This window comes from Artemia sp. Qi Xiang Cuo, chromosome 12 (genome assembly GCF_049724085.1).
Source record: "Artemia sp. Qi Xiang Cuo chromosome 12, ASM4972408v1, whole genome shotgun sequence".
Taxonomy (NCBI): domain Eukaryota; kingdom Metazoa; phylum Arthropoda; class Branchiopoda; order Anostraca; family Artemiidae; genus Artemia; species Artemia sp. Qi Xiang Cuo.
Genome location: NC_142805.1, coordinates 67,979,190 through 67,997,890, shown reverse-complemented (window position 1 = coordinate 67,997,890; position 18,701 = coordinate 67,979,190). Strand labels below are relative to the sequence as shown.

At 36.8% G+C, this 18,701-nt stretch overlaps 1 protein-coding gene across 2 annotated transcripts in view; it reads left to right on the top strand.

Moving 5' to 3' along the window:
• LOC148946434 (putative protein tag-52) overlaps nucleotides 1-18,701 on the top strand; it is a 55,679-nt gene that overhangs the window by 18,006 nt on the left and 18,972 nt on the right. For both annotated transcript variants that reach the window (XM_089098457.1, XM_089098456.1), the window contains exons 3-4: nucleotides 1,255-1,444; nucleotides 12,339-12,502. In XM_089098457.1, coding sequence (XP_088954583.1) covers nucleotides 1,255-1,444; nucleotides 12,339-12,502 — 354 coding nt within the window. The remainder of the gene's footprint in view (nucleotides 1-1,254; nucleotides 1,445-12,338; nucleotides 12,503-18,701) is intronic.

Sequence of the window (18,701 nt, the reverse complement as noted above, 5' to 3'; positions counted from 1 at the left end):
AGCTCCATTAAACCAAATGAGCAAAATTCAAATCAAATAATCTACCAAGAGTGAAACTACCACAAATCAGCATCGATAAATAAATGAAACCCAAAACGAACAGAAATTACAATAAATAACCGAGTCAAACTCAAAACGAGCAGAAATTAACATGAGTATTGCTCAAAACCCCTATGCTTTCCCAAGGCCAGAACATAATTTGCACTTTACTGAAAAAAAAATACAAATGAATGTGCATTGTCAGTTTAATATACACATACTGATATTTAGTAATGTTAATATTACCTGATTTATTAAAGTTATAAAAGTAAAAACATTTATATTTTTTCAGTAAACTTGATAAACAATTTGATTCAGTAAACATTTATATTTCCCAACTTGATATATATTTTGTTAAAAACAGATGTGCTTTTCTTACCAAAGTATTCCTTTTTCTCTCTTTTTTTATTTTTTTTGGAGCATTCAGGTTTTGCCAGTAGTGTCGTGAAATATGTTGTCGTAATAAAGTGTCGTGCACAAATATGTTTATGCAAACATGTTTGCACAAACATTGGACATGGCTTTCAACTGAGGAGAGAAATATTCAATTTTTCATGGTGAGGTTTGCCTAAAGGCTGAAAACCCAACCCGTACTGTCTTCTTGCCTTCCTGAAGGAATCTATGCCATCAGTAATTTTCAGCATGAGAAAGTTTGACAGCCTCGCACTAAATTCAGTTGAGAAAAAACATAAATCGCTTTACTAGTCTCAATGATAGTGCTACTTTGGTAAGAAGCAACTTATTCGCTAGTATTAGATTAATGATGGTGGTTATGTTGGTCATGCTGATTGTGGAGTAACTGATCGTGTTAAATGACAATAATGGTGGTAGAGGTTCAAAGGTGGGTTCTACCATCACTAGTGTTTGTGATGGAAGTAGTGATTATAATTTGTTAGGTGCTAAGGGTGGAGGCGATTAGGGTCGTGATTGTGTTGGAGTAAGAGGAGATGGAACTATGCTTTTCCTGGAGGTCTATTTTTAAAAAATGATCTTGAACTGTAGTTTATCTGTTGCACCGTTTGATATATTTTCTAGTTGAATAGGTCCATCGTCTCTTCCTTTACCACATTAATCACCCCTATGCTAAGAATATATGAACTAAGAACCAAAAATAGTAACGAAAAATGTGGACTAGACTTGTGCAACAAAAGAATCCGAAGGTAAACTGCAAAAAAGAAAATTTTTATTCGTAAAATTAGTTTCCTTTCCTTTTAGGCCTTAAAGAAGACAAGAAAAGACTTTTTATGCTTTTTACTGCGTCAAGAATCTCGTCCAGAAGTGGGCTGCAAGCTTGAGTCTCTATTGATAACACCAATCCAGAGAATACCCCGCTACAAGCTACTTCTCAGTGAGCTCCTGTCTCTCTGCAAGGAGGACGACAGAGGTTATTGCCACGAACTCAAAGGTAAGATTTTTGACTGAAAATTGGTTTGTGAAGAAGATAATGGTTACTTTGGAAAGAGCAGAACAGAATATATGCGAATGGGTAAGTTAGCTACTGAAAATATAAGAAATTGAAGGTCCAACAATTAATTACTGAGATTTTGAAAGCTACAGGACCAAAGCCTCCTCCTCCCCTTTCTTCCCTGTCTTGTCAGTTGTAGGTGTCTAATACCTCTAGGTATATCGGTTCCGATCAATCTCAGTACTCTCATGGACTATCATGGTCACAAATTTTATGTTCCATCCCAAAGCCGTTCTAGCCGAGTAGATAGCGCGCTAGTCTTGAAATGCTCTGTCTGTGCGGACGAGGGTTCGAGTCCTGGTGTCGCTGATTATTTAGTTTGGAACGGGGGTTGGTGGCATGACTTTGTAAGCTCAGCCAGAGCCGACCCAGCTTGAAATCACAGGATGACGGACCCCCAATCTCCCATTGCACTTCCTGGCTGAAGAGTCAAGAATCAGAAATCAACACTGCCGGTAGGGACTGTAAAGGCCAATATCTTTTTTTCTTTACCTTGTAAGTTGAAATTGGTTAAACTTGTTTTGCTGTCGACTATGTATAACCGGTCCATAAATCGTTTATTGCATATCATTCTTGGTTGTTATTACAATCATGGTTGCTATTTCCATTCAATTTTTCAATTTAGTTGTTGTAGAAACTTGAGGACTTTTGCCTTCATTTTCACTGCATTTTCGACGTTTATTCTGTTTAGAGTTAAACTCCTTATTATCTTTATTGGCTATTGTACATCCAATGCAGTTTTGTATGGTATTTGTAAATATTTGATAAAAGTATTTCCATGAGCAACATTTGTTTGAAATATTTTTTTCTTTCAAAATATGTCTCCTGGGAAATTGTTGGTGCCGCTCGAAGGAAATGTTCTTTGCTAGGGACAATTTGTATATTTTAAAGCCTTTCATTAATTTCTTGGTGCGACCTTTCCTTTTGAATTTAATAATAAAATCAAAATATTTTAATCACTCAGAGTAGCATGTCAGCCAGTCGTCTAACTTTAACTATAGAATACTAGCGACTTCAAGAACCTATATATGAGCCTTATAATAACTTTGTAATGACGTTTGTATAGGTGGGAGTACCATGGACTATGAAAATGAAGTCTGATTTTTTAATTGGTTAAGTGAAAACTTAGACGACTATATTTGGTTATCATACTGTGTTGTACGGCTGCCAAAAAAAGAAAATGAAACATGTGTAATAAATCAGAAAAAAAAGAAAAACTTAAGAACATATGGCACCAAACCGCTTAAGAAGAAGTAGCTTTCCTTTTTTTTTTTTTTTTTCAGGAGCATAATTTTATTTAAACATAAATTACAAAAAACAAACGCCAAGGAACCTTTCGGTTCGTTAGGCCAACTCCAACTTCCAACACATAATTCAATATAAATAAACAAAAACAAAACATTATCCCCCGCCGACGGGCAAACAAAACAACGCAACTACTAAAAAAACCAAAAATAAAAAAATCAAACAAACTGATAAATATTCTTACATGAATCCCTCACTTTCCCCTAGAAACTACTACGGTTATTCTCGCGCACAGCCCCTATTTGTGAATAACTCCAGGAGATCGGCAAAACATGAGGAGAAGTAAAATTAGACTGGGTTGTTTCAAACTACGGCCGGCGGAATGCATCTGCATATCTTGTATTATAATTGTGAAGATCCACACCAGCTATAAACATGCCATTAAAACACTCTGAGGTAAAGTTATTAATAATATCAAACATTAGCATAGATCGATAAAAAAGGAATATACCTGCAACAGGAAGAATATTCAGTTTCAAATAAACATTTCTCACTGAATCTCTCGGTCCATAATTTGCTAAAATCCTAATGGTAGAATTCTGCAAAGCTCTAAGTCGTTTAAGATGGGATTGAAAAGTTGAAGACCATACCGAACAGCAATATAAAAGGTAACAATTGACAAGTGAAAATTACAAAAGTCTAAGGACAATTTTCGGCCAAATGTGCTTCGATTTCCTAATAAATCCAACATTACGGGCAATTTTAGATGTTATAAAATTTATATGATCTGAAAAACTAAGTGTCTCATCCGCAATAAAGCCTAAATAACTAGTCGAGTGCACTCTATTAATAAACGAATTTCCACACCTCAACTTATCCATCCAAGGATAATAAGTTTTAGAACGAGCAAACAACACAAAATTAGACTTCTTAAAATTTATTTTCAGCTTATTCAACCTAGTCCACTTTTCAATCAAACTTATATAATGTTCAACTGCTTGGATCAACTCTTTTTCAGTTCTCGCGCATACCGTAAGACTAGTATCATCAGGAAATAAAACTAACGCTTTTACAGGGATCACATTTGGGTCTCCACTGTTTATTGAATCAACAATATTAGGTGAAACTCCACATAGATCATTAAAGATCTTTGAAGGTGATATAATACTTAGAATCAAGAGATCGTTAATGATCGAATTTTTACGTACGAAAGGCGCTCTCAAATTTTATCTGCATCTTTATCTTTGTTTCCACTGTTCAACGTGGCAACACTGTCGAGAATGCGGTACTGCCCAAAAGCTTCATAGTTTTGAAACAACCAAAAGAAAAGTAAATCGTGGTTTTCAGGCCTGAATTAACCTAAGATGGATCCAGGGCCAAAATTCTTTTTATTTTGATGTCCTTAGTCTTGGCCATATCCTGGATTTTTTTTTTTTGGGGGGGGGGGCTAACGAGTCCGAGAGGTTTTTCGAGTCACAAACATTTCGGGAGGAGGGGGGTCAAACTAACTACCCCCCTCCCCTTGGATACGGCCTTGTCTTTAGTACTTTAAGATTGCTGGAGCTGTATCTATTACGTAACTCTATTTGTGTCTATTACTATTTCAAGTGCCTACTGGAATCCGAACCTTGAAATTTAGATTGGTATTTAGCACAGCATTTGTAAAGCCTGATTCAGATTTTACCACAAATTCTACCTACATCGGAAATTGTGTCGCAGATTGTCTCGCAGACACCCCAAAAATTTTGGGAGTACCTATTAAAATTTAATAACATGAAAACCTTGCGTGATGCAGAATTCAAATGACAAATTTGGATTCTAATTTCTAAACCAGGAACTAGGGTGGAATTACCATATCACATGACAACTGTGAAATGATTATTGACTGGCGTAAAGGCTACTAGATTTTAAGAAACTGTTTCATGGCTTATTCACAATACTTAAGGGCTATTTTATAATAAAATACTGAATTGATTATAATAAGATTAGTGTACCTATAAAATTGTAATGGTCTATTACCTTTTCTATTTCCCTTCTGTATGCGCAATCTGCCTGAAATAGTTTACCGTCTATCCTCATTTACATAGACCTGACTTGAATTACTTTGACTTAAAATTCTTGCTTGGCAACGTTGTCAGCGTAAAGGGAACCAGACGTCAGTGCCGTTTATCGTCCCCAGAGTGTTCTGTCCTGGGCTAGGGTTGGATCCTCGTCGGGGTTGACGTTCCTGATAGAGAGAGTCGACCGCGGATGACGTCCGCCCATCTTGTGCGTGGCTTACCTCTGGGGTGTTTCCACCTATTTGTAGTTGGATTGAAGTTGAAGATGAGTCGAGCGGGCGTGTGTGTTAGCAGGTGGGGTAGATGACCGTGTCAACACAGCGAAGAAGACTTGAGATGCTCAGACAAGGATGACAATTCAAAAGACCGGACAATCTCTGGGTTCTCTACCAAAACATCAAACGCGTTCGATTTTGCGGAAGTGTTTCGTCTCGACAGCATCTACCTTGATCATCTGTGTCTGAGTCATAGGTCAAGTGTCTGACGAGTACAGCATAACCCTAGCTGCCGAGGCAGAGTAGATTCGTGCTTTCGTCAGCCGGATCATCTGGGGTTTCTGATTTATTGTTCTCGGAAGGCGGCATTCGCCTTTTCCAACCTTGCTGATATCTCTGCATCTAGATTTCTATTTGAGCAGACAATTGATCCAAGGCAGATGAACTGCTTGACTATCTCAACATTCTGGCCACACACTTCTATAGATGTCGGGAGGCTGGAGGATGCCTTGTCCACAGGCATTATTTTGGTCTTAGACAAGTTCACTTTGACCTGGATATGTATTAAATAAAAAAAGAAAATTGTTTTTTCAACTGAAAGTGAGGAGCAACATTAAAACTTACAACAAAAAGAAATTATTCCGTATATGAGGGGGGCTGCCCCTTCTTCAATCCTGCCTCTTTACGCTAAAGTCTTAAAGTAAATTGCCTTCTATCGGATTAACGATGTTTCTTGACTACTAAGGTCCTTGCGTCGGCCCTGCGGTGTGTTGCAAAAGTCTTAAAGTCCTTAATTTCTAATCATTTTTTAAAGCATGCCGGGATATCCCCCTCCCACCCTGTTTAAAATTTGCCCTAGAAAATTCCCCTCGGAAACCTCCTTGCCCACAGAAAATTTGCCCCATGGAAAATCCCCCCTCCCTCAAAAAATTCCTCCCCAAAAAATGTGTATATTTTGTGATGACAGATACTATGTGTAAACAATGGGGAAATTGCGTAACTTACGGCCCTTCCCCAGGGGTTGTGGGGGGGGGGGTCATATAATCCCCGAAGGCATAGTTATTGGACCTTTTAACTAAGCTGAATCCAGTAGCTGTATGAAAATTTTGATCGGATGTCTTTGAGGAAAAAGGGGCGTGGGAGGGGGGTTAGTTGCGCTCCAATCTTTTTCGTCACTTAAAAAAGGCACTAGAATATATAATTTACGTTTGAATGAGCCCTCTCCCAAACTTCTAAGACCATTGGCTCGATATGATCACCCATGGGGGAAAATGTAACCAATGGGCAAATCGTATAACTTAAAGCCCTTTTCCCAGGGGCTAGGGGGGGGTCATGTCATCCCCAATGGCATAGTTGTTGGACCTTTTAACTAAGCTGAATCAAGTAGCTATATGAAAATTTTGATCGGATGTCTTTGAGGAAAAAGGGGGGGGGTGGGAGGGGGGCTAGTTGCGCTCCAATCTTTTTCGTCATAGGCAGCGCAATAGCGCTGCCTAAGTAAAGAACGATGTTTGCACAATGTATTATTTTATTTTTTTTTCATACCCGGGCACTTCGTATCGAATGAGCTATCATAGAAACTTCGAAAAGGGCTCATTCGATTGGAAATTGGAGTGGCTAGTGTCCTTTTTAATTGTCGAAAGTGATTGGAAGGCAACTACCCCCCCCCCCCCCACGCCCATCATCCCCCAAAACACATCCAATCAAAATTTTTAGATAGCCATTTTGTTCAGCGTAGTTGATTTCCACATAGAATATATGTTTTTGAGGAGGACACTCCCCCACAACCCTCGGCCCAAGGGTTTTAAGTTATGCCCTGAGGGCATATAAGAACAATGTTGGCACAATGTATTTTTCATTGTTTTTTTCCTTTAGAGCAGGGCACTTCGTATCGAAAAAGTTGTCGTAGAAACTTTGAAAAGGGCTCATTCAATTGGAAATTGGAGTGGCTTGTCCCCTTTTTAATAGTCAAAAGTGATTGGCAGGCACCCAACGCCCCTTCAACACTCACAATTACCCCAAACACGTTCAATCAAAATTTGAAATAACTATTTTGTTTAGCGTAGTCAATTTTCAAATATAAATAATGTTTCTGAGGAGGAAACTCCACTATAGCCATCAGGATACGGGTTGTAAGTAATGCCCTAGGGTTATATAAGGTTTTTATAGAAAATGTTGTCGTAGAAACTTCAAAAACAGGCTCATTCGATTGGAAATTGAAAGGGCTAGTGCCCTTTGTAATAGTCGAAAGTGATTGGAGGGCAACTAACCCCCCTCTAACGGCCACCTTTTCCCCAAAAGCATCCAATTAAAATTTTGAGATAGCCATTTTGTTCCACGTAGTGGGAATTTCTGGGAATTAGGTATTTCAGGAGGACAACCCCCCACAGCCCTCATGGCAAGGGTTTTAAGCTATCCCATTGGTGTACATAGGGCTTTTTATAGAACGCCTTGTCGTAAAAACTTCAAAAAGGGCTCGTTTGATTGGACATTGAAATAGCTAGCGCCCTTCTTTTTTAATAGTCGAAAGTGATTGGAAGGCAACTAACACCCCTTCCACGCCCACCATTTCCCCAGACTCATCCAATGAAAATTTTGAGATAGCCATTTTGTTCCACGCAGTTTAAAATTCAGTAAATTATAACTTTGATTAGAACACTCCCCCCACAGTCTTCAGGGCTAGGGTTATAAGTTATTCCCTGGGGGCATATAAGTTTTTATTGAAATCTTTGTTGCAGAAACTTGAAGAAGGGCTCATTCGATTGAAAATTGAAAAGGCTAGTGCCCTTATAATAGTCGAAATTGATTGAAGGGCAACTAACCCCCCTCTCACGCCCACTATTTCCTCAAAGACATCCAATCAAAATTTTGAGATATCCATTTTGTTCAACGTAATCGAAAGTTCTTGAAATTAGGTCTTTTAGGATGATATCCCCATCTGTGCCCTCAGTGCAAGGGTTGTAAGTTATGCCCTGGGGGCATATAAAGTTTATATAGATAGTTGATGTAGAAATTTCAAAAGGGGCTCATTTGATAGGAAATTGAAATTGCCCTTTTTAATAGTTGAAAGTGAGTGGAGAGTAATTAACCCCCTTCACGCCCACCATTTCACCAAAAACACTCAAATGGAGCTTATGGATTATCCATATTGGACGACGTATAGTAATGTTCTAAAAGTTGTGTATCTAAGAGTAGCAAACCCCCTTTAGCCCCCAGGGCAAAGGTTGTAAAGTATGCCTTGGGGGCATACAAAGTTTTTATAGTTACATTTATCATAGGGACTTGAAAGGCGACACATTAGACTGTATATTGAAAGGGTTATTGCCATTTTTAATAATCGAAACTGATTAAAGGGTAACTAACCCCCCCTCTCACGCCCATCATTTCCCCAAACACATACAATCAGAATTTTCAGATAGCCATTTTGTTCAACGTTGCAGAAAGTTCTAGAAATTAGGTCTTTGAGGATGACAACCCCCCCCCTCCCCAGCTCTCAGGGCATGGGTTTTAAGTTATGCCCTGGGGGCATATTAGGTTTTTATTGAAAGCGTTGTTGTCAAAACTTCAAAAGGGCTCATTTGATTGGAAATTGAAAGGGCTAATAGTGCCTTTTTTAATAGTTGAAAGTGATTGGAGAGCAACTAACGCCCCTCTCACGCCCACCATTTTCCCAGATACATCCAATCAAAGTTTTGAGATAGCCAATTTGTTTAACGTAGTTGGAAATTCTGAATATTAGGTCTTAGAGGATGACAACCACTCTCACAGCCCTTAGGGTAAAGGTTGTAATTTATGCCCTGGGGGCATATAAGGTGTTTATAGAATTTGTTGTCGTAGAAACTCAAAAAGGGCTCATTCGATTGGAAATTGAAAGGTCTAGTGTCCTTTTTAATAGTCGAAAGTGATTGGAAGGATTGACATCTTTATAGTAAACATCGATGTTTACTATATTTTTTGTTGTTGTTGTTGTTGTTTAGACCAGCGCACTTTGTATCGAAGGAGTTGTCGTAGGAACTTCGAAAAGGGCTCATTCGATTGAAAATAGAAAGGGCTGATGCCCTTTTTAATAGTCGAAAGTAGTTGGAGGGAAACTAATCCCCCTCCCACGCCTACCCTCCCATTTGCCTTTATGCTCAAAAGCTAAATGTCGCCATAAGATTAAATCAAAATGCACTGTGTTAATGCTAATTCCCAATAAGGTATCTCAGCAGTATCCCAAGGACGACTGAGGGTGTTATGTTAAAACTTTCGGGGCTACTTCTGCGTTTAAAATTTAACCAAATCAAAATAGCGTAAGTGTATCTTAGTTATCAAATAAAGTAAACAGATTTTTTTTGCAAATGATATAAAGTTTTCCATTTCGGGTCACCTACAGAAGGTATGAAACTAAATTAAGCACTACTGTTCTTGTCCAGATTTTTAAAAGAATGTATGTTGTTAAAAATTGCTGAATATTTTTCTCCAGCATACAAATAGCAGGCCAAACTATAAATTCTTAAAAAAACGAAATGATTTAAAGTATTATTTTCTTTTTCCCTGCAAAGACTAGTCAATATAAAACGAACAAAAATTAATTAAAAAAAAATTTTCACAAAATAAGTTTTTCAAAGAAAAGTAAAGAACTTCATTAAATAAAAAATGAGCAAAAATAAAATCAAATAATCCACCAAGCGTGAAACTACCACAAATCAGAATTGATAAATGAATGAAACCCAAAACGAACAGAAATTACAATAAATAACCGAGTCAAACTCAAAACGAGCATAAATTAACATAAGTTGGGCTCAAAACCCCTATGCCTTTCAAAGGCCAGAACGTAATTTGCACTTCATTGAAAAAAATACAAATGAATGTACATTGTTATTTATACATATACTGATATTTAGCAATCAAAATGTTAATATTATTTGATTTATTAAAGTTATAAAAGTAAAAATATTTATATTTTTCTCAGTAAAGTGCAATTTATGTTCTTTTTTTTTATTTTGAGCCCAACTTATGTTAATTTCTGCTCGTTTTGAGTTTGACTCGGTTATTTATTGTAATTTCTGTTCGTTTTGGGTTTCATTTATTTATAGATGCTGATTTGTGATAATCTCACGATATGTAGATTATTTGATTTTATTTTTGCTCATTTTTTGTTTAATGGAGTTCATTACTTTTCTTTGAAAAACTTATTTTGTGGAAATTTTTATAATTAAATCACTTAAAAAAGGCACCAGAATATCTAATTTACGTTTGAATGAGCCCTCTCCCAAACTTCTAAGACCATTGCCTCGATATAATCACCCATGGGGGAAAATGTAAACAATGGGCAAATTGTATAACTTACATCCCTTTCCCCAGGGGCTAGGGGGGGGGGGGTCATGTCATCCCCAATGGCATAGTTGTTGGACCTTTTAACTTAGCTGAATCAAGTATCTAAATGAAAATTTTGGTCGGATGTCTTTGAGGAAAAAGGGGCCTGGGAGGGGGGCTAGTTGCTGCGCTTCAATCTTTTTGGTCACTTTAAAAAGACACTAGAATATCTAATTTACGTTTGAATGAGCCCTCTTCCAAACTTCTAAGACCATTGCCTCGATATAATCACCCATGGGGGAAAATGTAAACAATGGTCAAATTGTATAGCTTACAGCCGTTTCCCCAGGGATAGGGGGGGAAGGTCATATCATCCCCAATGGCACAGTTATTGGACCTTTTAACTAAGCTGAATCAAGTAGCTATAGTAAAATTTTGATCGGATGTCTTTGAGGTTAAAGGGGCATGAGGGAGGGGGGTTAATTGCCCTCCAATCTTTTTCGTCACTTAAAAAAGGCACTAGAATATCTAATATAGGTTTGAATGAGCCCTCTCCCAAACTTCTAAGACCATTAGCTCGATATGATCACCCATGGGGGAAAATGTAAACAAAGGGCACATTGTATAACTTACAACCCTTTCCCCAGGGGCTAGAGGGGGGGGGGGTCATGTCATCCCCAATGGCATAGTTGTTTGAACTTTTAACTAAGCTGAATGAAGTAGCTATATAAAAATTTTGATCGGATGTCTTTGAGGAAAAAGGGGCGTGGGAGGGGGGTTAGTTGCGCTCCAATCTTTTTCGTCACTTAAAAAAGGCACTAGAATATCTAATTTACGTTTGAATGAGCCCTCTCCCAAACTTATCAGACCATTGGCTCGATATGATCACCCATTGGGGAAAATTTTAACAATAGGCAAATTGTATAACTTACAACCATTTCACCAGGGTCTAGGGGGGGGGGTCATCTCTTCCCCAATGGTATAGTTGTTGGACCTTTTAACTAAATTGAATCCAGTAGCTGTATGAAAATTTTGATCGGATGTCTTTGAGGGAAAAGGGGTATGAGAGGGCGGCTAATTCGCTCCAATCTTTTTCGTCACTTAAAAAAGGCACTAGAATATCTAATTTACGTTTGAATGAGCCCTCTCCCAAACTTATCAGACCATTGGCTCGATACGATCACCCATGCCGGAAAATGTAAACAATGGGCAAATTGTATAACTTACAGCCCTTTCCCCAGGGACTAGGGGGGGGGGGTCATGTCATCCCCAATGGCATAGTTGTTGGACCTTTTAACTAAGCTGAATCAAGTAGCTATGGGATGTCTTTGCGGAAAAAGGGGCGTGGGAGGGGGGTTAGTTGCGCTCCAATCTTTTTCGTCACTTGATAAAAAGCACTGGAATATCTTACGTTCGAATCAGCCCTCTCCCCTCACCCATGGGAAAAAACAAACAAGCATATGTGACCTTTCTTTTGGCCAAAAATACAAAATTCCCATTTTCTTTAGACGGGAGCCTGAAACATCTATAGCAGGGTCCTCTGATAGGCTATATCTGATGGTGTGATTTTCATTAAATGGCTTGACTTTTTGGGGGTGTTTTCCCCCTTTTTCGAAAATCAGGCAAATTTTCTTAGGCGCTTAGCTTTTAGTGAGTAACATTAAACCTAATGAATATCATGTATTTGCAATCAGTGTAAAAATACAATTCTTTTGATGCATTAATTTATGACAAAATTCCGTTTTTTTAGTTGTTCACAGTTACTATGGGGCCGAGTCGCTCCTTACTTACTGTGCCTTACCACGAGTTGTTTTATATATATTTTCTTAAAAACATACCTAATTTGTTCCGCATTGAAATAGTCTTATTTTTGATATTCTAAAACGTATTAAAAGTAAGAAATAAAGCAATCCTGAAGAAAAGAAACTGCTCATGTTTTTGGAACTTTTGGCCGTTTGTTATTTTGGTAACTGTACCCCTCAATTCTTAGTTAATCTTTCTTCCTCTGTATTATAGCCGCTCTTAGCAACATCGAGACTGTAGCTAATCATTTAAATTTGTCGATATGTCGGCTCGACGATATTAAGAGAATGGTTGAACTACAAAAACGACTACAGGATGACGGTCCCCAGATTATTGCTCCTGGAAGAAAAATCGTCTGTGAAGGGAAAGTCCTCAAAGTAAGTGAATTTTTTTATTTTATTCTATTTATTCACTAGAAATCTTATATCATTCAATACATATGCCTGGCTTCTCGAAATCACCCGCTGGGCATTTGGATATGACATCAGATTTGATTCATCAATGCTTAAATTACATAGGCTTTCACAAAAAGTATCGTAAAGTCAGTGCAGATGTCACAATTTGTACCAGGCGCTCCAGTTGTGGGATGGAGGCAATTACCCGATAGATTTTGAAAAATTGCCCTAGCCCTTTTGGTATTTCCATTGAAGAAAAGTGGCAAAAAGTCAAATTACATTCTTCCCCCTAAATTCTGAAAAATACTTTGTTTTGTATCTTTGTTTAAGAAAACAAAATCGAAAAATTTTAACCCCCCCCCCCAATCAGTTTTGTTTTTCGGAGCCCTTGATTGTTCCTCGTATTATTGTTGTTTCGATTAGCTGACATTCGGGTTGCTTCAGAAATAATGACTTCTTTAATTATTTAAGAACTCAGGTCGCAAATATTATGCTTTTGTGAGGAGAAGAAACGATGTTTTAGAAACTTTCTAAAAGGAAACCCCTCCGCTTCTTAGACTCAGCTTTTAACTAAACGCTGCCATTCTCAAATGACATGCTTTGGAAGGAGAAGCCATCATTAGCTGGGCTACTTTACTCCAATCCAAAAGAAGGGAGGCCTGAACGATTTTACTGGAGTACGACCAATCACATTAACCCCAGTTTTTTCAAAAGTGTACGAAGGTTTCTTAGCCAATTGATTCTTGAACTTATTGATTTACAACAGTTTGGTAACCTGAAGGAGACATCTACTTCACATTACCTTGTTAGTCTTCTTGACACCATTCTGAAAAATCTTGAAAACCCTGATACTTAGTTGAATCTTATATTAATTAATCTCTAGAAAGCGTTCGACCTAATTGACCACAATAGCCTTGTAAATAAACTGCTGACGGGGTTTCAAGTGAGTCCCTTTCTAGTTAGAATTGTTGCCTCCTTTTTAACAAATCGTTCTTGAGTGCTTAAATTTAGAAATGTTTAATCCGATCCCCTTCCTATCTTTTGTGGGGTCCCCCAGGGAACCCTGAAGTGTCCCATTATATTACTTATATTGATTAATAGTCCCAAGACTGACCACACAAATTGAGAGAAGTATGTGGACGATTTGTCTGCACTTGAGGTTTGTCGACTAAGTATTAAAAATGCAACTATGACATAACTTGACGACATCGCACTGGAGGTTTTTGGCTCGGAGATAAAAGTTAACGCTAATAAATCGTCTGTTATAACAATTAATTTTTTAAAATCATCCACTGCTTTTACAAACCCCATTCCTCCCAAAATATCCGTCACATGTATTAAACTAATTGGGGTGACAATTACTGCTGACTTGAAGTGAGATGCCCCTGTTCAAAACATCCTCAAACAAGCTTCCCCCTCGGTTTCCCTTCTAAAACATTTGTTAAAATTTTCTTGTCCCCCTAAGGATCTTCTCCAACTTTATTGTTCTTTTATTCGGCCAATACTGGAGTTTGCTTGTCCAATGTGGCATTTTGGTCTTTCTTCAGAGCATGTTTATAAAATTGAAAAATGTCCAAAAACATGCACTTAGAATCATAAATAGTGAAAGGAAGGTTCCGTATCATTATCTACTAGGTAAGTTCAAGCTCACCACGTTGGCCGAGAGAAGAAACCTCCTGTGCCTTCGTTTCGGTACCAAGACCCTGTCTGTTCCTGGATTACGTTCCATCATCCCCGAACCCTACCTTCCCGCCCGCAACAGACTGCCCCGTATAGAATCCCAAAAAGTTCCCAAACTGACTCTTATCCCCGCTAAACATGAAAGACATCGGAAGAGTTTTGTTCCGAGTTTTTTTTTAGTTATATAATAGCCAGGAAAATTAGTCATTAATTTTATTGTTATCTATTTATTTTTTCTTTTTGACTTTTTGAATTTTTAACTAAATTTCGACCCATCATATTTTTTTATTAATTTTCATTAATTTTATTGTTATCTATTTATTTTTATTTTTGACTTTTTAACTATGGTAAGTGTTGACTATTTTTTTTTTTACAATGAATTATGTTCGACGTGAAATTCAAGTTCTTTCGATGATATATATATATATATATATATATATATATATATATATATATATATGTGTGTGTGTGTGTGTGTGTGTATATATATATATATATATATATATATATATATATATATATATATATATATATATATATATATATATATATATTATATATATATATATATATATATATATATATATATATATATTTATATATATATATATATATATATATATATATATATATATATATATATATATATATATATATATATATATATATATATATATATATATATATATATATATATATATATATATATATATAAAATATATAAAATATATATATATATATATATATATATATATATATATATATATATATATATATATATATATTTATTCAAATCCAAATTCATTTAATTCAAAAACAAGACATAGCTCTTGTGGGCAAAGCCCAAATATGATGTCTCTTAGTCATAAATAGCAAAATAAAATTGTCTGATAAAACTTCGTCAGGATAAAATCACAGTTTATATAATTAGGCAGTAAGTTTACCGCAGATGATTTCTGGCTCTTCATTCTCGGTGCGAACAAAAAGCTCCTCCCACTTATTTATGCATTAGCGGGTTAGTGTATATGCGTCAATCAATGAGAAATGGTTAGAAATTACATTATTCGTAATTCCGAAAGCAGAAAAAAACTTGGTGAGCCGGCCAAGTGGTTTGCAAACTGTCCCATGTCACAGGTATTACTTAATTTATATACGAATTATGAATTAATATATTATTTATATACAGTGGACTCAACTGATTGGCCTATTTAGGATTTTATAAAAATGGGGGCGGGGGTTGATGAAATTCGTGAAAATAAGGAATTTTTTTTCTTCTTCTAATAACTGGTGGAATAGGTGTGATGGTTTCAGGGGTGGATCCAGGATTATTTTTTTCGGGGGGGGGGGGGGGGCAAAATAGAGTGGGCCAATAACTGGCGCTATGATCAGTTTTAATCGATAAAAACTTGCGGTAGTTTGATAAACTACACACAATCAGACTATGGTAGGGGGCATTCCTCGCCTCCCTCCTCTGGATCTGCCCCTGGATCGGGTGTCATTTTTTTTTCACGTCGTGATATTTATTTTCTCTGTTTGTAGTTCCTGTGTAACTTGAAAAGGCTAATTACCTGATTTGGCGGAGAGCCGAGATAAGACTAGTTTCGTTTTCAATCAATGTTTTCGTATGAAATGGGCAGACCTTTCCTGAACTTTATACAATAAACACCTCTGTTTAAAAATCTTTGCACTTTGTGAATTTAGATAACGATAAGGGCTCCTGATTGAGACCAATATTAGGACTTGGGTTCTAATTATTGTTTGCTAATTTATATTATATATATATATATATATATATATATATATATATATATATATATATATATATATATATATATATATATATATATATATATATATATATATATATATATATATATATATATATATATCGGCGCGTACAAACAGCTCCTCTCATTTGATCTGCCATTAGCGGTCCAATTACCCTGGAACGCGTATTTTGGCAGAAACTTTCTCAAAATGCCTTTGAAACCAACTTGAGACTTCGAAACCTGTTTTTAATTCCTAAAAACATCTAACAATAACATTGCACTACCAATTACCGATTTTCATGTATGTATTGGAATAAATTAATTCAAAATTAGTTTCTTCAAAATTAGTGTTCCAACATTGAAGCCAAGTTTCGCGTTCAACAGAGATCTGACTTGTCTACCCGTGAAAAGATCTTATGTCGCTTATGTTTATACGTTCTCTGGAGCACTCGCACCTCGGTCAGGGTTTTTATAATGGTTGAGATAGGGAAAGGTCATACTGCTATATTATATATACTGTGGGATAAAATAAAGTAAGAATAAAAACACTAGAGATCATTGTAATATTTCACAAAGCTTGGCACAAAGCTTTTACTGTAGCATATGGTGTTACAGTGAACTGGGGTCAGTTTTGGAACCTTCTCAGCCAGTTTCCTGGGGGGACAAAATCTTATAGGGACAAAATGTTGGGGAAGGAATCATCGGTAGATGGGATGGTGGAGGAGGGAGGAGCCAAATCTTTAGCATAATTTTTCTCGGCGGGAAGAAAGGGATTCAAGTTTAAATTCTCTTAGGTAAAAGGAGTAAGGTAGAGGGTAAACGTCCTAAAAGATTTGCAGTGATCTCTTCTGAACTTGTTCTATTTTATCACTTTCATCCTGGGTAAGGGCAAAGTGCCAAACCTGACAAGCATGTTTAACTAAGGGGCAGATGAAAGTGCAAAATATTAGTTTCAGCTTGTCCTTAGGAACTCGAAATTTTTTCAGTGTTTTTAGCATTTGGATTGCGTCTTTAGCTTTTTTTACAATTGTTTTTGTATTCTCCTGCCATGAGTGGTCAGAAGAAATCACCACACCAAGTAAAGTTATTGTATGACTTATTAGCTCGGAAGCGATAGGAAGTTCGAAAGACGGTTGAGTATTCCGAAGAAAAGAAAATGTCGTGACCGAGCATTTGTCGTTATTCACGACCATGTTTAGTTCAGCCGCCTCTGAGGTAACTTGGTCGACGAAACTAGCAGCATTGCTCTTCGAATCCTCAGATACGACCTCTGTTAAGGACAAGTCGTCAACGTATATCCATCTGTCCTCCAGCTTAGCAGCGATTTCATTTATCATGAGGAGGAAGCCCAGCGGCCCGATCACAGTTCCTTGTGGAATTCCACAAAAAACTGGCAGAGGAGTGGAAAATTGGTCTTTAAACTTCACAGTTTGCTCTCTATTTGTTTAGAAGCTCTTGATGATTTTGATAATAAAGCTGGGTATATTTTTTTCTGCCATTTTTTCTAAAAGGATTTTATGATCAACAAGGTCAAATGCTTTTCTGAAATCAATTGCAATGAAATTTATCCATTTTCCCGGTTCATCCAGGTGTTTTAAAATAAAATCAATTAAATTAACGAGGTAATCAGCTGTCGAACACTTAGGGATGTTACCAAATTGCTTTCGATCAGTTACTTTCAAAAGATATTTTTTCAGCCATGCGGCAACAAAGCTTTCGTATATTCTGCTAAAAACTGACGTAATTGTGATCGGCCGGACACCAGAGAAATCATTAGCTGCTCCTTTCTTTGGAATGGGGGTAATAAACCCTTTCTTCAATTTCTTTGGAAAAAATCCTGTTTTTATTATACTATTGAAAATTATCTGAAGGGGAACTGATAATTCTTTAGAAAATGCTTTAATGAGAGTAACTGGAATGTCAAAAGGGGCAACGGAAGTTCTTTTTAACGAAGAGAGTTTACGGATTATAATTGCCGATGAAGTATCAGCAATTAAAATATCATCTGAAGGAGTAGTTAAATTTACTGGAGGATCCTCAAGTGGAAGAGGGGGTAAGATTGCACAATTGAAGCAAAATGGGCATTTAAACCATTCGGAGTTTTCTCTAGAGGCTCCTCCTTCATGAAGTCAACTGGTTGAGAACTTTTGCCAGTCAGACTTTACTGAAAAACTGCGACGGCTTGGACTCCAAAAGATGGTCAACTTCATTTTCATAGTAATTTGCTTGTGCCTTTTTGATTTTCCATTTTATTTGGTTTGCCAACTGTTTTGCTTGGTTCTCTTGACCTCTCGTATTAGGTACAATTTATGTTTTATCAGTTGCTTTATTTTTGAATTTACGTATGGTTTATCACTAGAAAAAAATTTAGTCTTACCTTCGGGAAAGCACTCGAGAAATTTTGAGTTTACCTTATTATGGAATTCTTTTACTTGGGACCAAGTCTTTAGCTGAAGAGACCGCGACCCAGTTTTCTCCCGTTATCCAGTCACCTAATTGTAGCAAACCATGGTCAGTGATCGGCCTTGAATTAACTTTGGTTACTGAATATTTAATTTTTACTTTTTCCAAGGGGTTCCACTGTAACATATAACGGTAACTTCCACCAAGTGGTGCTAGTTTACTTGGATTCTGGTAATATTCCGAAAGATTTGTCAGGATTACATCCAAAGAAGTATTTCTCTTAGTTGTTGGGAAATCGACTAGAATTTTAAGGTTAAGTGACCTGGCCA